General features: G+C 41.8%; 1 protein-coding gene across 14 annotated transcripts in view; it reads left to right on the plus strand.

Moving 5' to 3' along the window:
- PPP1R12B (protein phosphatase 1 regulatory subunit 12B) overlaps positions 1-24,559 on the plus strand; it is a 215,298-nt gene that overhangs the window by 73,719 nt on the left and 117,020 nt on the right. For 6 of the 14 annotated variants that reach the window (XR_009217139.1, XM_058533822.1, XM_058533823.1 and 3 more), the window contains exons 7-13: positions 838-917; positions 1,612-1,751; positions 6,915-7,033; positions 9,370-9,573; positions 10,596-10,678; positions 11,877-12,002; positions 18,089-18,271. Coding sequence is in view for 10 of the 14 variants with exons in the window: in XM_058533822.1 (XP_058389805.1) it covers positions 838-917; positions 1,612-1,751; positions 6,915-7,033; positions 9,370-9,573; positions 10,596-10,678; positions 11,877-12,002; positions 18,089-18,271 (935 nt within the window). In the remaining 4 variants the exon portion in view is untranslated. Of the gene's footprint in view, positions 1-837; positions 918-1,611; positions 1,752-2,120; positions 2,615-6,914; positions 7,034-8,922; positions 9,072-9,369; positions 9,574-10,595; positions 10,679-11,876; positions 12,003-12,522; positions 12,564-14,430; positions 14,611-18,088; positions 18,314-24,559 lie in introns of those variants that run through there. The other 8 variants (XM_058533830.1, XM_058533829.1, XM_058533828.1 and 5 more) reach the window with 8 other exon arrangements.

The raw sequence follows: 24,559 nt of genomic DNA on the forward strand, positions 1-24,559 counted from the left end.
CATCTGTGGCCCAACTTCCTCTTTTTACTTGAGGGAGATTGTCTCTGAGCTAACATCTGTGCCCATCTTCCTCTGTTTTCTATGTGAGACGCCTCCACAGCATGGCTTGATGAGTGGTGCATAGGTCCGTGCCCAGGATCCCAACCCACGAACCCTGGGCCTCCAAAGCAGAACACGCGAACTTAACCACTATGCCACCGAGCCAGCCCCCTGAAATAATTTTTAGACTCACATAGAAGTTGCAAAAATAGTATAGAGAGTTCCCGTGTATCCTTTACCCAGCATGGTTCAGCTTTTGAACATAAATAATGTCTTTAGTAAATAACGTTTCTACACTACTAGGCATAGTGCTTATCTCTGCCCCCTGCATAACTTTAGGGTCCAGGGATATACATACATTTTGTCTAGAATATGTATGTAAATACAAGACAGTTTTTTCCAAGGGCTTATTTCCCATTGGGTACCTGCTTTTTCTTCAGAACTATTGCCCACTTAGTTCAGTACATGGATCATGAAGAATTCTTTCAGAGTACCTTCTGGCTTTTATCCTTCAGAGGCTATGCTTTTTTGGAAGATTGGGTTTGGATATTTGATGGGGGCAGTTTTCTTGAAGCTCTAACACCATGGTTTATCTCTTCTACCTTGGATGAGGGTTTTCTCTGTCATTATCTTCTAAGGAGACCCAGCTGCTGTGTTTCTCTTTTCCCAGTTCTTTCCTCTCCTTGTGGTTTTGGTCCTGTCTTCTTCGGAATGACAGTACTATTTTGAGTTCTTGTCATTGCTGAGTTTTTACCAATAGTCATCTTCTTCCCTTTTCTCTGTTTTCTCAATTTCCAGCTTCTGAGTGAAAAAGAGACACGGAATAAGCTCATTGAGTCAGACCTGAATAGCAAGTTGCAGAGTGGACTCTTCAAGAAGTAAGATATTTGGGGCTTGAGAAATGTGATGAGCTCTGCTGTGTGTGGGTGCATATGTGTATGGCGTACTTAGCTTGAGAATTTATATGGTAATGGAACTCTGTGTTTGATTTTAGTTTAAATGATCTTTAAACATTAGGAATGTTTGAGGAGCAAGGAGGTAGCATTGATATGTGGGGAGACACTGAGGATGAGTGAACCTGTTTTAAACTTAGAAATTAGCTTGAGACCGTGTACAGCATTACTTTTTTCCTAGCTTTGGGCTTCTTAGTCCCAGCTGCTTCCCTAACTGTAAGTTCTGTGAGCTCAGGGACCATGTCTGTTTTGCTTACCACCACAACAGTACCTGGCATGATTCCTGGTATGTAGTGAGCACTCAGTAAACATTTGTTAAATGATTTTTTTGAATATTTACCTGCTCCATCATTATCAAGATTCATAACCCTCCTTTCTTTCTGTGTGTTGAACAGGCTAGATCTACTTAAGTCATACTCTAAAGTCAAATACTGAACCTTAGTCTGTAAAAACCCAAGGATTCAGAAGAATGCAGATATAAAGAAGGATTTGAATATATTTCTGTTGTTGTTTCTACATAGAAGTTTATAGACTCGTTCTCCTTATACCTGATTGTCAGTGAACTTAGGAAATGGTTTGTCATTTCTGAATTACACTCAGATTGTCATCTTTAATTTAGCAAAGAGAAGATGCTCTATGAGGAAGAGACATGTAAGTCCCAAGAAATGGAGGAAGAAAACAAAGAATCCAGCAGCTCCAGCTCAGAGGAAGAGGAAGGTGAAGATGAAGCTTCAGAGTCAGAAACTGAGAAGGAGGCAGGTAATGCAAAGATGTTCATATCAAAGATCCTCCATTCCCATAGTGTGAGGAGATCCCTGCTTGTCAGAGAGCGAGGCAGGCAAGCCTCAGAGGGCTCCTAAAAGAACTTCAAGTTTAGTTTTCAAAGATAGGCTAGCAAATTGCTGGTGAAAACGTGGTTGTAAAAGCTGTGAGCTATGTTAGAATATGTTTACCAGTTCCTCTGTAGCCATAGGATAACATGCACAAAGAATTCTTGTGTAAGGAACCCAGCTGCTCTGACCTTGGGTTGGTAGGGTGTAGACACCAGATTCTAAAAATTCAGTATGCCGAGAGGCAGGGAAGGTGAGATCTTGCAGAGGCACATGTAACCAACTGGTGAAAATTTGCATTTAGTTCTCAGGTTTATCTGATTCCCTAAACAGAATCCCAAAATCGTTTTATTTTTCCTTCTTATTATGTGAAGCTCCTTCAATTCCTGAAGCAGAGGTTGAAGACGGAACAAAATCATATTTATCTTTATGACTCTTACTGATGATATTTACATCACATGAAGCTTCTTAAGTTTATTATATGGCAAGACTGGAACTCTAACAGTGGGAGTGAAGTGCTGAGTGGTCAGACCATCAAGCTATAAAATAACCCGTAGGTTTTGATACATAGTCAGGCACACACTGAGAAAAGAGATACTGGTTTTACCTGATTAGGTAAAACTGAATAGAGGTTCTCCTGCAACAGAATAGTTCTCGTGGACAATTGGAAGTTAATGATAAACTAAGATTTTATAGTACATATGTCCTGCATTCACTGGCATATTATCCCTCCAGTTTCGAGTCTACAAGAAGATGAGTGTTTCCAGCTACAAGACCAAGTTACAGGAAAGGGTACGCATTTGCTTTATAATGAGGTCTGTGTTTTCCTTGGAACCCTGCCATTGCTGCCTGCCCATAATGAGGGTATTAGCTCTTTCTGTCATCTAGGCCTCAGCTCCTAGTGAGGTCTGGTTTGCTGATGTGGTTTCTGTCAGTTATGGGACTCGAAGAAACGTGTCTCAGTCTCTGAGGCTCATTGAATGTCACCAGTGGAAGTTAGAGACCATCAGTTCTATAGAGAAGATGGGCACCAGCTAAGTTTGTAGTGAGGGAGGTAACCTTTTATTCACCGAGATTTGAATTTCTATTGTTAAGCAGGCACAACTTGCTCTGGGAATGCCAGGGTAGTATCTATCAAAATTTAGAAATGTCTGTCTTGGGCCGGCCCCGTGGCTTAGCAGTTAAGTGTGCGCGCTCCACTGCTGGCGGCCCTGGGTTCGGATCTCGGGCGAGCACCGACACACCGCTTCTCCGGCCATGCTGAGGCCGCGTCCCACATACAGCAACTAGAATGGATGTGCAACTACGACATACAACTATCTACTGGGGCTTTGGGGGAAAAATAAATAAATAAAATCTTTAAAAAAAAAAAAAAAAAGAAATGTCTGTCTTTTTAATACTTGTATTGTTTATTGAGTAGTTAGGATTAGGCTTAGGCTTCAAGTATTGTCTGGAATTAATATCTGGGCTTGCTCTATGCAGATCACTTTTTTAGCTACCAAGGTACTGGAAGAAAGGGAGGGAGCTGCTGGGTCTACTGCAGTTGCTTCGTGTTCTGTGCCTCACCTCAGGTCTCCTGTTACCGCAGCCCACCTCAATGCTGCTGTGGAGTGAAACACCCCCAGCACCCTTCCATCGTGCAGCACCCCATCTTCCCCGCTGCATCTATCCCCAACCCCACAGCCTGGCCTTCCCAGTGCTATCCGTAGGTACGGACGTATGCCAGCCAAGTTGGATTACTTGATTTCCCCAAGCAGGCCCTGAGCTCTCCTACCCTCAATATTTATTTGTGCCTTAGACTTCATTTCTGGCCATCAAGTGCTTATGGAAAGGTTTCTGTTAGAAGCTATAGAATCTATCAGATCGAAGAAGTCTTTCTTAGGTTTTTCTATACAAGAAGCTGAAAAGGAATGGACCACTTCACTGTTCTTCCACCCCATGGTAAATGCTCCCCTAGTAGTATCCTTCTGGCACTGCATTCTTATCTCTGTTGTAGCACTCATCATTTTGGCTGGGAGCTCCAGGTTTATCATTGTACTCCTAGGTCTCAGCACAATGCCTGACACATGACAGGCATTCACATTCATTAAATGTTTTTGTTGACTGTATCCAGGGGACAGAGGGGAACAGGAAGGCATATACATGAATAAAACAAGTCACATGAGAGAGATAAATGCAGGCAGCAGAGTTCACCAGGAAGAAAGATTATATTTAGTTTGGGAGATTATAATAACACTACATTTGTATAGTGCTTTTTACTTTGCAACACCCTTAAACATTTTTATTTAATCCTTACAACCACACTCTGAGGTATGTATTCTTATCGTCACCTTTTACAACTGTAGGAGGTTGGGCAGATTAGGTTTCATAGCTGGCAAGTGGCATGCCTGAGATCCTGACTTTTTTTGTGTGTGTGAGGAAGATCAGCCCTGAGCTGACATCCATGCCAATCCTTTTCTTTTTGCTGAGGCAGACTGGCTCTGGGCTAACATCTGTGCCTACCTTCCTCCACTTTATATGGGACGCCACCACAGCACGGCCTGACAAGTGGTGCCTCGGTGCACACCCAGGATCCGAACCCAGGCCTCCAGTAGTGGAGCGCGCGCACTTAACCGCTACACCACGGGGCCCCATGAGATCCTGGCTTTGATCTGGGACTCCTCAGAGTTGCAGGGGCAGAAGGAAATGACCTACCTAGGAAGTGAAAGCTGAAGCTGTGGAAAAGGATGAGATTCCCAAGGGAGAGATTGTAGGGAAAAGAGGTATAGCAAAGAATCTTGGGGCTACTGTGTTTAGGAAGTGAAGTGGAGTCATGAAGGAGGCAAAGAAGGTGTGGTCAGAGAGGTTGAGGAAAACCAGGATCTGTATTTCTGCATCAGAAGAGCCGGGGCAGGAGTGAGAGGGGAGAGAACAAGGGTGCTACAGCGATTGGGAGGTGGTGGTGATCTCAGAGAGCAGTGTCGGTGGCCTGATGTACGCAGGAGCCAGGCACTTCCAGCACACATCCCTACACGTTACTGCCAGTTGAAGTTTTTCTTGCGTTTCAAAGCTCAGCTCAAATCAACTTCCCTTATGAAGCCTTATCATCATAGGTACAAGTTTTCCTTCCCTCCTCTGACTCCTCTAGCTATTTGTTTGAACCACTTTTATATTACTTATAATACTTAGTGTTATTTTTGTTTTTTTCTCATCTCTGTTCTTCCCCCACCAGCGAGTTTCGGAAGCACTGGAATGTGTTATGTTCTTGCGTCTTTGTGGCTCTGTAGTGCCTAGCACAGGGGCTTGTACAGGGGGATGTTCCGTGAATATGTGTAGGGAGAAAATGAGGAAGTGGATTATGTCTGAACCTTTCCACATGATGCCTGACATGTGTGTACTGAATAAGTGTTTATTGAATGCAATTATGTTGTTTTTAAAGATCCACAGATACAACCTCAAAAAATGACAGTTTTCATGTGTCTTATATATAAATGTAGTTGTAAAAAATACTAATTAATTTTGAGGTAAATGTAAGCAGTTTGATTTGGATTTCTATTTTTTCCCTTTCTTTTATTTATTTGACTTGAACGTTTGGTGTATTAGTTAACTATTACTGCGTTACAAACCATCCCAAAACTTAGTGGTGCTTAAAACTACTATGTGCACCCAATTCTGTGGTTTGGCAATTTGGGAAGGGCTCTGCTGGGATGGCTGTTCTCTCCTTCATATGGTAATGCTGGGCTCACTCGTGTGTTTGTGGTCAGTTGCTAAGTCAGCTGGGAGATAGCTGGTCCTGGGTGGCCTGACTCACCTTTCTGGTGGTTGGCTAGGATGTCTGGGGCAAGTGGGCCAAGCAGGCTAGCCCCTGCCTCTTCACATGGCAGCCGGATTCCAGAAGTAGTCAGAGAGGTCAAGGCTCTATGTGCAAGCACTTTCCAAGCCTCTGCTTGAGTCACATTTGCTAATGTCCCAGTGGCCATGGAAAGTCACATTGTGAAGCCGAGAGTCAGTATGAGAGGCCACCACACAAGGGTTTAGATTCAGGGGAGTTTTTACTGTAATAATTTGTCACATTTGGCTATTGAGGTAGATTTCTTGGAGATAGAGATATTCAGATAGTATTTAAAGAATGCCTTGAATATTCACAATAACCACAAAAATAATAACATTAATAATAATAAACTATTTACTAGGGACTTACTATGGCCAGACATTGAGCTGTGAAATTTAAAAACATTAGCTCTAATCTTTATAGCAACTCATAAGGTAAGAATTAAAATCCTTGACTAATCAATGAGAAAACAGAGGTTCATATATGGTAACTTGCCCGGTGTTACACAGATGGGATGTGGCTTAAAATTGTCACATAATTGGTGGGTAGATTACTCTGGAGCTCTGTTTCCAGGGTACATAAACGCTGTAGTTCTGTAGCTTAACTTGCAATATCCTCTGTAATCCTTTCTACCTTTGTTTTCTATGGTAACCCCAAGAATACTCATTACTTAAATTAGGTCTGCCACTTCACTGACCAACATGTGTATATTCTGATTTCTGAGCCATTACTCATGCCCTTTCTTCCTCCTGCCAATTGATATTTGTCTTCCAGCTTCCTCCATGGCATCTTTCCTTATTGTTCTCTCCCTCAGAGGTTTTGCCTCTTCTCTGAACTCCTAAAGTACTTGTTAATCTGAATCAACCAATTTAGCACCTAATTTACATATGATCTTATACTGCTACTACTACTACTACTATACATGTTATCTCTTCTTGATTGTAATTACCTAGAAATCTATCTTACACTTTTTCTAGTTTTTCCTGCCCAACCCCCTAAAACAGAGTAGATTCTTAATATGTACTTACTAATGAATTTTATATATGATATATCATGTGGAAAAAGTTTTCAGTTATATGTCTGGGAATTGGAGCTGGAGCCTACCAAGAAAGGAGTAGCACTGAGTTTATTTTCTTATGGCATCTTAGTTTGAGTCCAGGCATCACATAACCCTAATAATCTGTTTTGATAATGAGTAAACCTTTCCTATTAGCAGAAAAGTCCATACACACACAGAGATAAGATTTTCATACTTGCACTTGTTGCTTGTCTTGTCTTAAGTAACAGATAAAAAGCCAGAAGCCATTGTCAACCATTCCAACTCTGAAAGCAAGAGAAGTACCATGGAGCAGACACCAGCACCAGCTCAGAATACCTTCTCCACCTCTTCGGCCAGAAGAGTAAGTACTTTGGAATTCATTTGGATATTATATTTCCCCCTACTGCAGTAACAATGAGAAAGGCCTTGAAGACACATTCTTGCCTGTCCTAGTCTGCTCAGGATGCATAACAAAATACCACAGGCTGGGTGCCTTTAAACAACAGAAATTTATTTCTCACAATTGTGGAGGCTAGGAAGTCCAAGATCAAGGTGCCAGCTGATTCAGTTCCTGGTGAGGACTCTCTTCCTGGCTTGCAGACAGCCACCTTATCTCCAAATATAGTCACATTGGGGGTTAGGGCTTCAACATATGAATTTAGGGAAGGGGGACACAAACATTGCATCCCTAACATTGCCCACAAAACTATAAAACCATCACCAAACAAGGTTGGCTACAGTGTGTTCAGATAACATAGGATATAGTAGTCTGGAACCAAAAAGCTTTTGTCAGTTGCCGGTTTTCTTCATATCTGAAGTTAAGGTAAGTCTGTGTAAAGCTCAGATTGGGCTAGGAAGATATCTGGCATCCAGCATTAATTGTTTTGATGATCACTCTCCTTTTTTTACTTCTTGTTTCAAATTTTACTTGCATAAGTAAAGTCTGTAGTTTATGATGAATAGAGAGCAGGGATAGAAAGAACTTGTTGAAATACCAGAGGCACCTCCTCCTGCAGCTTTGCCCAGATCTGTGGGAAGCTGTAAGCTCCTAGTCAATGAGACAGAGCTGAATGATGACCCTGCTCTACAAAGTGTAAAATTAGTTTTGAGGTTAAGAGTTAAGCTGAGTTCTTTAGAATGAAGCTGTTGAAAAAGCTCTGTGGTTTTACAGATATTCACTTACTGGTCTTCTTAGAACCTCAGGAGTTGAAAAGATGGGATTATGGTGCCATTGTGGAAATGAGGAAGCAAAGGCCTGGCTGCTTATTTACTCCTGGGAGTGTCACTGTGAATCATTAGGGAGGTTTCAGGTGGAATGCCGTCCTCACTCGTCATCCCGTCATTTAGTTGTACCTCACATACTCCCACTGCTCCTGGGTGAGACTAGGCTTCATTCTTTTTAAAAGAAAAATACAACATATACATATACTTATTCCACTTTGCTGAAACAATGCTGAGAAAGACCTTTTTCCTCTCAGAATCAGGGTGGCTTGTAAAGAGCTAACTTGATTGAGCCTCTAAAGCTGGAAAGAGGACCTAAGTACATACATTCAGATGACTGAGTACAAGAGAAAATCAGAGTGTGAGTTGGAGACAAGTGATTTACTGTTTCTGCTGCCTTTTCACCACACCAGGCAGTAAAGGTGGCCTGGTGTCTGGAGAAAGACCAGAGCCTTCTTGCAGAGGTCCCGCAGAGGGGGGGTTCCCCAGAGGTCCCCCAAGAAGAGACTGTTGGCTGTTGTTATAAAGATCAGTTGTACCGCATACTGGTCTCTGGGCTGACAGTAGTCTATGATGTTTTCTGTGGTTTATGGCAAAATGAGATAATTACAGACAATGTAAGCTTTCCATAAAGCTTTCTTTTCTAATGTTGACATTTGTTTCTTTTTTTAATCAAATGGTGGTGATGGAAATGATAACCAGTTTTTGAAAGTTGTTCTCTCTTGGCAAATTAAAAAGATGGCAACTCTATGACTCCTATCATTTTTTTCTTTTTTAATTTGCTGCTAGGTGAAATCTGAAACACTTGGAACGACTGCTCTAGATCAAATAAACTATTTTCTTGAAAGAAGCAGTTAGAATCTGAGTGGGGTGGCCTTTAGTATTTTCATTATTTAGTATTATTATTTAGTGTTTTAATACGAGTAAGAATACTAATACTTAAGTGTGCTTAATACCTAAATCAGCTTACCCATCTTGTCACAGCCCCTTAAAACATATTTATACATGGACTCATCTTGTGTTCTCCAGTCTCCACAGATTATAAGGAGGAATTGAGCTCATTGTCACCATTTTACAGAGGAGCATGTTGAGACTAGAGAAGTGAAGTGTCCTATTTGCAGTTACCAGTGAGTCAGGAGAAGATGCTCTGCTAGAACTCAGATCTTCTGGTGTCCTGGGTCAGTACTTACTGCATAGTGGGAGCCAATAGTGTCTGATTTCCCAGAGCAGCTCCATCAGGTAGGAGTACTGTGATGAGAATCTGAGGCTATCTCTGTCTCAGGGACAGAGGGAGCCCTGAGGTTGTTCACGCCTGCCAGGTGAGGAAGGGAGCATTGGCAGAAAGCCTGCCACGTGTTTCTTCTCCTTACGTTGCCTCACTGAAGTGACTTAGTTAAGTGCGGAAAAGGCAAATAGGCTGAAAACAATCATCAGCACCTTTCTTTTTCCTTTCTTTTATTTGCTTCTTCCTCATAGTTCTCCTCCAGCCTTTTTAACAAGCCGGAAGAGCCCAAAGATGAATCTCCTTCTTCATGGAGGCTAGGACTCAGAAAAACTGGCAGCCACAACATGCTGAGTGAGGTGGCCGGTTCCACGGAGGCCCTAAGGGACCGAGGCTCTTCCGTCTACCGCTCATCATCCAGCCCTCGGATCTCCACTCTGCTGGACAGCAAGGATAAGGTGCGGTTGGGCAGTTTCCTTCGTGAAAATTCAGTGGTGGGAACAAAGGAAAATATTATCTAGTCCCTAATTTGATTCTAGAAGTACAAAGTCTTTAAAAGGAGACAGGCACATTGATAGTTTAGTCAAGTAGCTATTTGCTTGATATTATTTTCTTGGCCAAAGAAGAAAAAACCCTTTTCTTTTTGGCGTACCTTATGTTCCTTCCTCCTGCCTTCCTTACCTAGGGCAGAAAGCTGAGTCAGAAGCATGAAAATTTAGATGTGGCCTAAAAGACTTCCTCCAAACCAATACCAGTAATTGATTCTTTTGATGCTTAGAAGCAAAGTCCCTGAGGTGGGCTTTCAACCCTAATGAAGCTCAGGCAAATTAGCACTTAGAAAATAAATTTTACATGTCTCATTTTTTCGTTAGTAGACATATGATCAGGCTAATTTCCCAAGAGCTCATCTGCGTATTCATCCAAGATGAGTATATTTTCATTTCTTCACTCTGGGTTCTAGATTTTATTGGGCTCACTTGATGCTCTTCTTGGGGCCAGGTCTTCTCGCAGTCGTAGTTTCCTCGCTCAATGCTGCCGTTCGGGAGACTTCTCAAGGGGGTGAGCATATTGGTGGGTTTAACTGTGCAGCATGTTTGTTGTACATGAAGCTGCATTTCAAGGAAGAGGTAGGCAGGGGAGGAAATGAGGCTTATTTCATAAGAACTTGAGAGTGGAGCTTTCTGTTTGTGGCTTTTCAAAGCCTCCCTCTCTTGGCAGGGCTGCTGCGTGTGTAACTTGTGTGGTCTTTTTCCTTATTTAATTGCCTTTGCTTTTCCCATGAGAATTGTTTTCCTACGTATTGGTTTTTAATGGAGGAAAGTTAGGAAGAAGCCTTTGAAAGCTGACCCTTTGTAATCCCGCTCAGACTGAAATTGGTGTTGAATACAGAGATAAGATTCTGTAGGTGTATGAAGTTCTGCTTTTTTACCCAAAATGGTTTGCACACCTTCCCTGTGCTTTACCTGTTCTGATTTTACAGGACCGAGAAAACAGAAGCTATCTTAACTCACTCGCACCCCGAAGGCTCAGCAACACAAGTGACGTTGAAGAGAAGGAGAACAGGTGATCCTAATACAGGCCAAGGCGGTCCTCTTTAACTCTGCTGGGCATAGTGACCTCTTGGCAAGTCCTCTGCTGCCGTCTTCCCACAGGTGTCCTTAGCACAGTATGGATTGTTCGTTCCTTCTGCTCAGAACACCTCCCAGCCCTTACTCCCTTGCTTTGCCGGTTCTTGGCCCTTCAGGTTCTCGTTACTGTCTGTAACAAGTCTCCCCTGACCCTTCTGAGTATGGATGCCTTCTCGTCCACCGGCAGGCTCTGTACTGGCAGGGTCTACGTCTGTCTGGTCTCTCAAGTACCCCTAGTGCCTAGCACAGGGCCTACCTCGTGGTAAACTAAAAATGGTGTCATTGAATTGAATTCATCAACTTTTAATTTGTAAGTAGATAAAATTTCAAGTCTTCCTTATCAGTTAAAATGAAGATGGGGATTTTGAAGTATTGCCACATCTCAGAGCAGAACCTGATCTAGAACCTTGGTTCTCAAGGTCTGGTCCTCCAACCAGCCACATTGGTATCACCTGGAAGCATGTTAGAAGTGCACAATCTCGGGCCCCACCCCAGACCTGCTGAATTAGAATCTGCATTTTAATAAAATTCCCTAGGTAATTCAAATGTAAATTGAAGTTTAAGAAGGACTGCTCTGAAGGAGCTTGTGAAACATGGAGACCCTTAGCTTTTGTAGCAAAGACACTGAGTTAACAACTGTGGATCAGAAATCCTACTACAGCCCTCTCCTGGATGCCTTTTAATTTATAATGCTAAAGAGGCTTCCACCAAGTCCTCCTCCTCTTTCCTCTTCTGTAGTAACTTCTTTCCTGATGACACTTCCTTATCTTCCTCACCACCCCTGTCCCTGCTTTCTTATGAGCAACCTACTTCCACAGACTGATTTGCAAAGCTTTGTAGAAGAGAAACAAAAGTGACTTTTTATTATAAAAGGGTTAGAGACCTTTGACATAAGGATTGGTATGTATTGAAGATAGTTGGCTTTGAAGTTGATAAAGAAGACAGTGATACCTCTCATCCTCCATCTATACAGAAAACAGGTATATAAAACAGAGAATCACTTGAAAAATGTGTCTATTTCTTTAGCCGTATTGCAGCTTGCCTATCTGACTCTTCTCTCTCTGTTTGCATTGTATCATGGACAAAAGCTGTGGTAGGCATCAATGTTTTGTTTTCCTTTCATGCCTCTACAGAGAATCAGCTGTAAATCTAGTGCGGAGCGGCTCCTATACCCGGCAGCTGTGGAGGGATGAAGCAAGGGAAAATGACACTCCACAGACAATTACTCCTTCCACCTACGTATCAACCTATTTGAAAAGGTAGCAGGTCCAAAGGGCTGGGAGATGATTTTCCTTCAGTCTGGCCATGGGTATATGGGTAATAATTGCATGCCATTTATGTCCAATTAGCACCACAAAAATGAATCAAAAGATGAATTACTTTTAGATTTCTTGGGAGTAACATCTTGACTAATTTTAAATTGAAATTAATTTCTTAACTGAATTAAACTAAGCTAATTCCAAATTCTTACCACAGACAGATCTGAATTGATACTCCATCCTCTCAGTCCTATTAACTCTTCAACCAGAAGTGACTTCTAGTAATCTCTGAGCAGGACTGAATTTAACTCACCCTTATCCAGTGGCTAGCTCTCCTTTTTCTAAAACTGGAGTAGTTCTCAAGTTATATTTTTTCAGGGGAGGAGGGAGGGACCCTACAGGGTGGTGATGAGGTGGGACATGGGGACAGTTTTGTATTGCATTAAAGAAGTTTCATATTGAAGCCTGTTAATTTAGGGACTTGAGTTTTTTTTTTTCTTATGACTTTAATGGCCCTCAGATCCATCAAGATGTGAAACTCGCAAGTTTGGTGCAGAGAAGGTACATGGGTTTCCTTCCCCTCTTCTCATCTGTATTCCCTTTTCTGCGATTATTTTCTTTGCCATGTACCAGCCAGCAAGCAAAGCACTCTTGCCAGAGCCATTAAGCTGTAAGATATACTAATTCGGATTTTGATTTGAACTTTGCTGCTGATGTGGAAGAATCTGATTCTCATTGCTTTCTTTGAATTCTTTCTTCACCTCCACTTCCTTGACCCTCTGGCTGCCTCTTCCTGCCACAGCCCTCCTCGTTAGGTTTTTAGACGATTGGGTGGCTACTTAGACACTGGCTTTAGCTACAGACTATGTGTTTGGGATTAAAACTTATTTCCACATGATTGGAAGAATCTTCTCAACTAGTTAATGTCAACACTGGAAGAATCTTCTCAGCTAGTTAGCTATAAAACAAACAGCCTTTTAATGTTCTTCAGTTCTGCAGCTTCATCCTGTAAGAGAGGACTCAGCTTTGAACGTATACGAGTATACACAAGGACAGTTCAGGGTCTCACTGAAGCTTCATCTACAAGCTCAGTGTTCTTGGCTTGATGAGGCCAGCACCTGTTTGTCTTCAAGGCTAAGGCCTTCGTCTCTCTAGATACATCATTACTGCTTATGGTTGGATCCAAGGCCAAGAAAACTTTCCTAAGAAAGTAATGTTCTAGATCTAGGAAAGAGAGAAAGCTGACATCTAATTTTCAGGCACGTTGTTATTTTGTGGTGAGGTTGTTGATTTTCACGATCCACATCATCAGCAGTTGGGCTGAGTGAGTAGCCTCTGGTCTGATAGGTGTGGTTTGGCATAAGTGTGGTGAACAGAGAAGGCCTGCCTCTGGTGAGTGTGGAAGCAAGCCTGCTTATGTGAGCACTTTCTGAGAGAAGGTCTATGGCTCGCTTCATGCTTTGGATTTCCAAAGCTCTTCTTCTCTAACTCTAAAGCACTTTTTGATTTTACAAAATCTTATTTTATGCTCTTTTCAAAAGGAAGGACCATACACCATCACTATTTAAAGAGGAGAGAGTGAGTAGACGTTTGTCATCCTCGGGCTGTGCCAGCCTCAGCACACTTTACACTCCTAGTTCATCTCTTGTCTTTAGGCCGACAGTCCTTTCATGTGGCCCAGTAAAACACATCTTTTCCAAAGAAGGCTTCCTAGCTTTTTTGGTCACCCCCTCAAGTGTCTCATTACTATTAGAGTCAAGAAGTTTTTTTCAAATTCTGACCCCAGAATTTTTTGCTGCAGTTGAGACAGTCCTTACGTGTCTTGAGTTGAAACAGAAAGTTGTCTTCTGTTGGCCATGCAGTATTACTTTCTAAACTGAAACTGTAAATTTTCCCAAAGGCATTTTTGCTTTAAGCTAAGTAACTGTGGTTCTCAAACACATCTTTTTTACAGAGCTTCTTTACTCTTTTCCACTCTTTAATTTTAAATCTCTGCTCCAGACCTCTCCAGATTCTCAGTCCCACTTTAGCTTCTGCAGTGCTGCTCCTCTATCAAGTAGACATTTGGGGTTGCATGATTTTTTGCCTTGGGGTTTGTTGGGAATTATTTTTTCTAATAAAATTATTCTATTCCTATTATACCCCTTCTCAGCCTCTACTCTCTTCATCTGTTCTACTCTGCTGCTTTCTCTTGTTGCATATCGTCTCTCCTCCTTCACGTTCCTTCACTCTGTGGGATGATTGACAGATGCCTGCTTGCTACCAGTGACCCAGCTCTGGCTGGGGTTGGTCCCTCCACTTCCCAGTTGTCATACCCTCTCTTTGGTCTGCATTCCTTTTAAGTGCACAATCTGGGTGGGAAGGTGGTGCTGGGAAATGGTGGGTGAGCAGCATGTCCTGAACAAAGTGACTGTGTGCTGTTTTGCAGTGCGTCATTTGGTAGAAGTAGTGACCCCACAAGTCCCTACATTTCAGCCAGTCGCAATTCATCTGCTACCTCACCCATTACCATTGGTTCATCTACCTCTCGGGGCAGCAGGTGGCAGCCTGCCTCTTCCTGCCCTGCACCAGTCAGTGCAAACACTTCTGCATCCGTACACCATGGCAGGTAAGGCTGCGTGGGGCCATTCGAGTCACATTCGTCAAAGCTAATGCCTCTGGATACACAGAAGAGATTTGAGCCAAAGAGATTTTGTCACTGCGGAAGCAAGTTTGAATTCCTGTGAAAATGTCCACAGTAAGAGCGTGCTTTTGCTTTGACTTATATTAGCCAATCAACAGTTGCTTGTTGAAAAATCAGAGGGTGTGTCTTTGTACTTGGTGTTTAGGCATCAACATAACGTGACTGCTTTCATCTCTTAATAGCCTTACCAGTTGTGATTACAACTTAAGGGTCATACGGTTGTGGTAAATCACATATTAAAAATGTCCCTGTATTTCACTTAGATTAATTTTCCAGTAATTATGAGTTAGGAATCTCTTCTGTTTAGTCTTTTCGGAAGATGGCATACAAACCAAATCAGAAGGAAAGCTAACTCTTGTTCCAAGAGACTCCTGTAGCCTTGTAAATGTTTCCAGCCACTGAGAGTGTTTTGCTGAGAACACTGTGGGAAGGAGGAGGTTAGTATTTGTCTGAGCTTTGTTCCTGGGACGCTGTCTTCTTGGTTTCTAGTTCATCTAAGGGCAGCCTGGGCAGTGTGTCGTTGTGAAGCAGAACTTCAGCTGTGGTTTTCACTGTGGGTTTTAATCCTTTATGTCTGGTCAGAGACCGTTTTACTTTGGGGTATGGCAAAAGGACTCCTTTTTTGGGTCTTGTTTCTACAACTGACACAAAGAAGATGAAAAACATTAATGATGATAGTGTTGCTGCACAAGCACCTTTGAAGGTGGTGCTTGATTGATATTTGTCAGTTTACTAGATTTCTTTCCCCACAATGAATGGTGATCATTGATTGGGCCAGGAGGGATAGGCTTATGATGAACTGTTAATACTGTATAATTATGTAGTAAATGTTATCCCCATAGATGGAGAAACTGAAACACAGAGAGGTGACTTGATTATTAAGAGCTGGACCTGGGGAAGAATAATAACAACTACCTTTTGTTGAACCCCATTATGTGCCAGGCTTGGGTTAGGTACTGTACAAAAATTACATTGGGATTTGGTCTACTCACACATAACAGTAAATCCAAATAATAGGGCTTAAATATGATAAGGGTTTATTTTTTTTCTCTCACTTAAGAAGGTCCAGAAATAGGCAGGGCTGGCACACAGCTCCAAAGTCACTAAAGGATCCAGATTCCTTCTGTCTTTCTGCTTCACAATCCTTAGATCATGGCTTCCATTTCCATGGGTTGTCTCATGGTCCAAAATAGCTGCTGGAACGTGAGCCATCATGGTTGCATTCTAGGCAGGAAGAAGAAAGAAAAGGGGAAGTGCACAGAGGGAATACCTCTGAACTGAGAATTTTCCCAAAAGCACTAATTTTCTGCTTATGTCTCAGTGACTACCTCTAGCAGCCAGGGAGACTTTGGAAAATGTGGATTTTTAACTAGGTACATTGCTGCCCTTGATACACAGGTTCTGTTAGTAAGGAAGATGAATATGGGTTAGATAACTAGCTGTCTCAGGCACACATATATTATTTATAGTCTTATAAAGAGCCCTCCAGGGTATGATACTTTACTCTCCCTTTATAGATGAGGAGACTGAGACCAAAAACTTAATCCTCTTTGCAAAGTCACATAAGCTAGTGAGGAACCGAGGCAGGATTTGAACCTACATTTGTCCATTTCAGAGCTCTTGTCTATTTCACTATTTTTTTTGGTGAAGAAGATTGTCCCTGAGCTAACATCCATGCCCATCTTCCTCTACTTTGTATGTGGGATGCCGCCACAGCATGGCTTGATGAGCGGTGTGTAGGTCCTCGCCTGGGATCTGAACTCATGAACCCCAGGCTGCTGAAGCAGAGCACTCAAACTTAACCATTATGCCACCGGGCCATCCCCTAGTTCACTATTTTATTTCCACTGAGTTTATATTTTATTTTGGGCACGTTAGCAAGTGTTCTGCATACATTATTTTATTTAATCACCGTAAGACCCTGCGTTTTAAGTTATCATTATCCCCATTTTACAGGTAAAGCGATCAGAGAGGCCAAGTGGGCTTAAACTCAGCCCCAGGTGATTCTGGAGCCTCTGATCCTGCTTTGGAGCTTCTCCTGTTCTGCTCCTAACAATCTACCTGTAAATTATAACGCATTTCAAATAATAGTGAAGTCCTTTTCTATAATTTAATAAAATAAACTCCTTGGCATTTCTACAACATAAGAAATTACAGAGACCAAAATATGTTATTAACCTAAAAAGAATTTCAGGTAAGGTTTTAATAAGTGTAATTTTTTGTAGCTTTGTTTCTGGCTAATTTTATTAATAATTTCTATAGACTCATACATCTTGTAAGTCTGAGGAATTATTTGCCTTCCTAAAGGTGAATATTCACCTTTAGGTGAATATAAAATTTCACCTTTTTTCTGAGTCATTAATTACTTCTGGAGAAGTGGCTTCTGTTTTTTAGATACCACTTCAGAACTGTTCTCTTTTTATGTTTGCATCTAGGTACCATAGTTAGATTTTTATGATCTGATAATTTTTTTTTCAAACTTATCCTAATAATGTGTTTATTTGAAAGTGAGCTCATAGCTACTTTTAAGCATTTCTGGTAATTGTGAGAAGGTGAAAAAAACAGATTTTTAACATTCGTTATTTTCATTGTTTTTCCCATCTCTGTGAGTATCAATTTTGGATCTCTGTTACCCCAGCAACAAGCTGTGACATCACAAATGATAGCTTTTTGGGTAGAGAGCCAATGACTGCTCTCAACTCTTTGTTGAGAAACAAAGGTCTTGTTTTCATGTAAATGAGTTTAATTATACAGCTTGCTATTGGAAAGTCTGTAGTTAAGGTTACATATAGAATCCCATTAGTTTGTGTTTCAGTTTCTCATTTGTGCAGTAATGAATATAGACAATTAGGCATTTGGTAAAATGGAAAGAGAGCAGTTGCCAAGCTAGGTGCGGGAGAACTAAACATACTGAGGTTGTAGATCTCTAGGTAATCCAAGAGGATGGCTGTCTAGTCTAGGCTGAGGGCTGCTACCAAGTCTCACTGCCCAGAATTCAGGGGCAGGTGGAGACTAATCCCGTAAGTGACTTTAGTGTCGTTTTTTGTGTGTGGAGGGGCCGTGCCTCTGTGTGCATGTGTGGAGACCAGATGGTACTCGAGAGGCATTTAAAGCACTCTTGCATGTGTCACTGTCTTGCCTTGTGCCATAGCTAACTTTTAAAAAATTTTTTAATCTCTGGCAAAAAAAAATTATAAAATATAACTTCTCAGACAGAAGATATCAGACTGAATGTAATCATACTATTCTAAGATTTAAGAGCTCAGAATTAAAAAAAAAAAAAAACCCTGAGCAAGAAGCTTTTCCAGTTCAACCTGTCTCGAACCCTCTGTCCCTGTGCCAGTGCTTTGTTGTGTAGCATGCCTGACTGTTCTCTTTCTGCTTGTGTCTTTTCTGGTTTCAGGACACCTTACAGATCCCAGGCTGACTCAACAGCAGAGAAAACAGCAGACAGTGTCTCTTCTAGCACCCCGCTCTGCGTGATCACCAACCGCCCTCCACCTAGCACTGCCAATGGGGTTACAACTGCCACTCTGCTCTCCTCTCCTGGAACGGACTCCTCGGCGGAAGCCAGGGAGAGGAGGAGGTTTGTGACGCACTGATTTCATCTGTGGGGTTCTGCCTGGAGGTAGGAGATGAGGGAGTGAGTGTGAAGTCTTTTCCCTAATCACAAATGGTGAAAATATATCTCTGTATTACAGTTTGGGTTTATATTTTGCCTCTGGGAGACTTTTGGTGGAGATCTTCGTTATTTCTGATTACTTAACATAGATTCTTATTCTGTTATGGACATAGCATATCTTTTTTCTATTTGTCTCATAAGGGAGATCATTGTCAGGCATTATTTCCCCATTTTGTGTTGGAGAACCTGAGCACAGAGAAGAATCTCTTGTTTTGTTCTGGGTCGTCCATGACAACTTCTCTGGCAGCAAAGAAAAGCAATAGTATGATAAAAGGCTTGGAGAAATAGAGCTAGGATATAAAGTTTTAATTAATTTGAGAAGAATACCAGAAAAGGAAATGAATAGTATATAATGATATGGTAGAAGGACAGTAACTGGCTATTCTGCAATTTCTTTAGAGAAACATTATGAGAGAGCAGTCATTAATTGACATAGGAGAGATTTAAGGTAGAAACTTAAAAGAACTTTTCAGTTGTCAGGATTAAGAGACCTTGGAAGATGTGACCAAGGAGAATGGGTCATTTTCTCCTACTTAAAGAAGTGTAAAAAATAGAATGCACTCCATTTGGGAGTTTCAGATCTACTTAGAAACTGAGGCCATAATTATCCCTTAAGACTAGAAAAAGAGGGGAAATTTTATCAAAATTTAAATTTCAGTTTGACTTCATTTTATTTTGAATATCCAAAGGAAGGAGACTTTTATTTGTGAGTGTGTATATATGTGTAATAAGTCAAGAAATCCTATAGTCTACAAGATACAATGAGTTAAACTTTTTAGATGTTTAGTATAAAGACGGCTCTAAACACATTTTGAGAAGAAATGGAAGGGAGATGTTAAGTGAATTGAAAAACAGTGTTTTTCTTCTTTCTTTTCCTTCCTTCCTTTCTTTTTTTTATTTCTTTACATAAAAATTGAAGAAAATCAATTTTCTGCACTAACGGTTGCAGAGCCAACAGTTGTCATCTTTTAATTGGCTTCCAGCCAAGGAAATTTTAATAAATCAATCTTGGATGTTTAATGTCTATGTATTTAATAGCTCAGATGTAATTTAGATACTGTTAGTTTTATCTAGAAACTAAATGCAAAAGTAATCTTTTTATTCGCTGAAAAAAACTCCCTTTAAAAAATCTTTCTGAGCTGAGACAAGTAAAATGAGTTAAATTCATCATTAAGATCATGATCCCTGAAAGGGTGGATAAATCAGGTCCTTTATCAACTGCATTATTAAATACTTAGTTGCATGAGCCATTATTTAGAGACAGCTAGAGAGACTGTCACTCTCTTCTGGGAATTTCATCACCATCATCAATCAGATAGCACCTCCTACAGATTTTGATTTTGTTTCAGAAGTTTTATTCAAGCCACAGATACTTACTGAGTACCTGCTACATACCACATATTATAACTAGGATGTATTTCCTCAGGGAGCAGCAACTATAAGAATAAAAGAATTAGGGGCTGGCCCGGAGGCATAGTGGTTAAGTTCATTTGCTCTGCTTTGGCGGCCCAGGGTTCGCAGGTTCAAATCCCAGCAGCAGACCTACGCACCGCTTATCAAGACATGCTGTGGCAGCATCCCACATAAAATAGAGGAAGATGGGCACAGATGTTAGCTCAGGGCCAATCTTCCTCAGCAAAAAGAGGAGGATTGGCAACAGATGTTAGCTTAGGACTAATCTTCCTCACCAAAAAAATAATAATAATAATAATAATAATAATAATAAAAGAATTAAGATATTAATGAATTATAATATGAATGTGGTATATCAAGATGAGTGCATTTTTGGGATGGCACAAGATAATAAATAGGGGGATATTAGATATTTATTAGATAAAATAAATAGGGAGATGGCACAAGGTCAATGAATAGGAAGATATTAGAGAAAGCGCTGTTGGGCTCAGTCATTCTTTTCACAGTATTTATCGAGCACCTGCCGTTGCCAAGTACTGTGGTAAACCCAGATGATGCAGCAGGGAACCAGACAAATATGGTCTTGGCCTTGGGAGACATATGTGCTGGTGACAAGCAGCAACCATTAACCAACGATCACACTCTGAAGAAGTAGTATGAGTTGTTAGGACTGTGTGCTACAGAAGATCTGCCTGCAGAGGACTCCCCTTCCCCCAGGAGATCAGAGAAGGTGATCCTTAGCTTCTGATGCTCAAATGCTACAAATAGCAGCTCAGTGAAGAGAAGGGGTGAGTGTTCCCGGCAGAAAATCAAGCTGTTGAAAAGACACTGAGGTGGGAAGGTGCGCAGTCCTTTGGGGAAACTGAAAGAAGGTGTTGTGACTAGAGAGTAGAGAGTTAGGAAGGAGTAGTCTAGGGGCCGGCTGGGTAGCGCAAGGGGTTAAGTGTGCATGTTCCACTTTGGCGGCCCAGGGTTCGCAGGTTTGGCTCTCGGGCGCACACTGATGCACTGCTTGTCAAGCCATGCTGTGGTGGCATCCCATATAAAGTAGAGGAAGATGGGCACGGTTGTTAGGTCAGGGCCAGTCTTCCTCAGCAAAGAAAAAGGAGGATTGGCATTGGATGTTAGCTCAAGGCTGATCTTCCTCACAAAAAAAAAAAAAAAGGAAAAGAAAAAAGAAAAAAAAAAGGAAAGAGTAGTCTACAATGAGGCCTGAGGAATAGGTAGGAGCCATAGAATGCAATGTCTTAACAGCCAGTGGTAAGGGATTTGAGATTTATATGCTAAGAACCATAATGAGCCACTGCGAGAATTTTTTTAAACAGCTTTATAGAGATATAATTCACATGCCATATAATTTGCCCATTTAAAGTGTACAATTCAGTAGTTTTTAGTATATTCACAGATATGGGTAACCATCACCACAGTCAATTTCAGAACATTTTCATCACCTTAAAAAGAAATCCTGGGGCCAGCCCTGGTGGCCTAGTGGTTAAGTTCAGTGCGCTCTACTTTAGCAGCCCGGGGTCGGTTCCCAGGCATAGACCTACACCGCTCTGTTAGTGGCCATGCTCTGCTGGTGGCCCACGTACTAAAAAATAGAGGAGGATGGGCACGGATGTTAGCTCAGGGCGAATCTTCCTCAGAAAACAAACAAAAGGAATCCTGTAACCTTTAGCTACCACCCTCCCCCCATCTCCCCATTCCCCCTAAACTTAAACACTGATCTGCTTTCTGTTTCTGTAGAGTTGCCTATTCTGGACATCTCATAGACATGGAATCAATATGTGATCTTTTATGATTGGCTTCTTTCAATAGCCTAATGCTTTCTTTTTTTTTTAAAAAAAATTTTATTTATTTTTCCCCCCAAAGCCCCAGTAGATAGTTGCATGTCATAGCTGCACATCCTTCTAGTTGCTGTACATGGGACGCGGCCTCAGCCTGGCTGGAGAAGCAGTGCGTTGGTGCGCACCCGGGATCCAAACCTGGGCCGCCAGCAGCAGAGCACGCGCACTTAACCGCTAAGCCGCGGGGCCAGCCCAGCCTAATTCTTTCAAGGTTCATCCATGTTGTCGCATGTCTTAGTACTTGATTCTTTTTTACCACCAAATACTATTCCATTGTGTGGAAACTCTGCATTTTGTTTACCATTCATAAGTTGGTGGACATTTGGGTTGTTTCCCCTTTTGGCTATTATGCATAATGTTACTATAAACATTAATGTACAAGTTTCTGTGTGGACATATGTTTTCCTTTCTCTTAGGTATATACCTAGGAGTAGAATTGCTGAGTCATATGCCAATAGAAGATTTTAAGCAAAAAATAACATAATCTGACTTATATTTTAAAAATTTCTGGCTTTTAAACTCTGCTTGCAGTATTGCGTATGAATTGGACAGGGGAAGAATGGACAAGAATGGGTGTGAGATGACCAGTAAGGAGACCATTGCAGAAGAAAGGTACATGACAGAGAACAGTGGCTTTCTCTGAAGTAGTAGTAGGAGAGATGGAGAAAAGTGAATTGGCTCAAAATGTATTCAGGAGACTGGTTCCAGCAGCATGGTAGATGGAATTTACAAGGACCCCTTTCCCACTATAAACATAGGAAAATGAGTTGGAAAAAGGGGGCCACCCTGTGGCTTACCAGTTGAGTGTGCACGCTCTGCTACTGGTGGCCCGGGTTCGGATCCGGGCGTGCACCGACACACCGTTTTGTCCGGCCATGCTGAGGCAGCATCCCACATACAGCAACTAGCAGGATGTGCAACTATAACATACAACTATCTACTGGGGCTTTGGGGAGAAAAAGGGGAAAAAAAAAAAAAAAAGGACTGGCAATAGATGTTAGCTCAGGGCCAGTCTTCCTCAGCAAAAAGAGGAGGATTGGTATGGATGTTAGCTCAGGGCTGATCGTCCTCACAAAAAAAAAAAAAAGAAAGAAAAATGAAAGGGACTCCCAAGTGACAAAATGAAGAGAACCAAAGAGCCAGGGTGGTTTGAGTGGACCAGGGTTGGTGTGAGACCTGTGTAGTAGACCTTAGGGTCTGGAGGCTCAAACCTCAATGCCATGTACAGATATAGGCAGCATGGCTTTGACTTGACTAGGCTGGGAGCTCCAACCAAGAGCCTGTAGAAAGCTGGAATTCTCAGAGGGCTGCCCAATTCATGAAAACGGTGCTTTGCCCATGGCCCAGAGAAGTGTCAAGGAAAGGAGTCCATCCAAGGGTCTGGGCAGGGACAGAAAAATCTTTTGTGGGAAATTTTTACTACCCATATAGTTTAGAAATCCCAAGCCAAGAATTTAACATGGAAACTATGTCTATACCCTTGAAACTCTGGGGCCATGGCACAGGGGAATTCAAAATCATCTTGAAGAGACACATGTACAACCCAGGGTATAAGAGATTTCTGTAAAACATTCCCTGCCAAAGACAGACTAACACATGGTACACACTGAAGGAAGTGAATCACCATGAGGAGATGCAGCTTCTAAGAAACTGGTGCAGACCACTGTGTGATAGAGTCTTTGAATGCAGAACAGAAACCTCAAACTGTTTAAATTGGTAACAATAATTAGAAGTGACGAGTTCTGCTAAAGATAGACACATCTATAGAAATAGGTAAATGAATCAGGAGTGGTTCTTAAGACATGAGATTTTGGGAACAGTATAGTATTGTATCTATATAGAGTCCTGCTTAAACAGGAACCCACATATATAAAACATCTGACAACCATTTATTGAGAGACTGCCATGTGCCAGGCACAGAGGTATTAAGGACACAAGGTTAAAGAAAAACATCTTTCCTGCCCTTGAAGAGCTTAAATGTATCTATTGTAGGAAGGCAAACAAGCAAATCAAATATTATAGTACGGTTGTGAAGTGCTCTGATAACGGTGTGTGCAGATTGCTGGGGGAGCAGAGGAGGGTGTAAACCAGTTAAGCAGGGTGACTGAGAAGGTGTGTGCCAGAGGTGGTGACTGGAGCTGGATTGTGAAAGGCGACTGGGAGTTAACTCTGCGGAGCAATAGGAGGATGGTATTTTAGAGGGAGCAGAGAAATTCAAGGAACCAGTTTAACGTGCGTGAAGCTGGGAGAAGGTAAGGCCAGTGTAGTGTAGGGGAGGAAGAAAATTCCTCTACCTACTCTGGGTCCTTCTGGCTGGGCTACAAATTAAATTGAAATGAGACAGAATAACAGGAGAAAATCACACAAAGCTTATAACGTGTATACACGAGAGAGACTCAGGAAAGCTGAGTAACTCACCAAAATGGCAGAGGCTATTACAGTAAATACTATCTTCAGCTGAAGACAAAGGAGGATGTTGAGGGAGGGGGAGTCAGTTATGGGAGATTACCAGAAAAGCACAGTAAACAAGAGTAAGGTTATTATGCAGCAGATATTTAAGTCCTTGCCTTCTGCATTGATAAGTTTCTAGAGATAAGGTCATTCCCCCCCCCTCCCCCCCTCCCATCTTTCTGGTACAGAGAGGGAGATACCTTTACAAATGGAGATTTCCCTTATAAATGTAAATATCTCTTAAAAGTAGCCAGGGCCGCGGGCCTGGTGGCGTGGTGGTGAAGTTCTCTGGCTCCGGGCCTGGTGGCGTGGTGGTGAAGTTCTCTGGCTCCACTTCCGTGGCCCAGGATTCAGATCCAAGGTACAGACTTATACACAGCTTATTAAGCCATGCTGTGGCAGGCGTCCCACATATAAAATAGAGGAAGATGGGCACAGATGTTAGCTCAGGGCCAATCTTCCTCAGCAAAAAGAGGAGGAT

The sequence above is a fragment of the Diceros bicornis genome, chromosome 38 (assembly GCF_020826845.1).
Source record: "Diceros bicornis minor isolate mBicDic1 chromosome 38, mDicBic1.mat.cur, whole genome shotgun sequence".
NCBI lineage: Eukaryota > Metazoa > Chordata > Mammalia > Perissodactyla > Rhinocerotidae > Diceros > Diceros bicornis.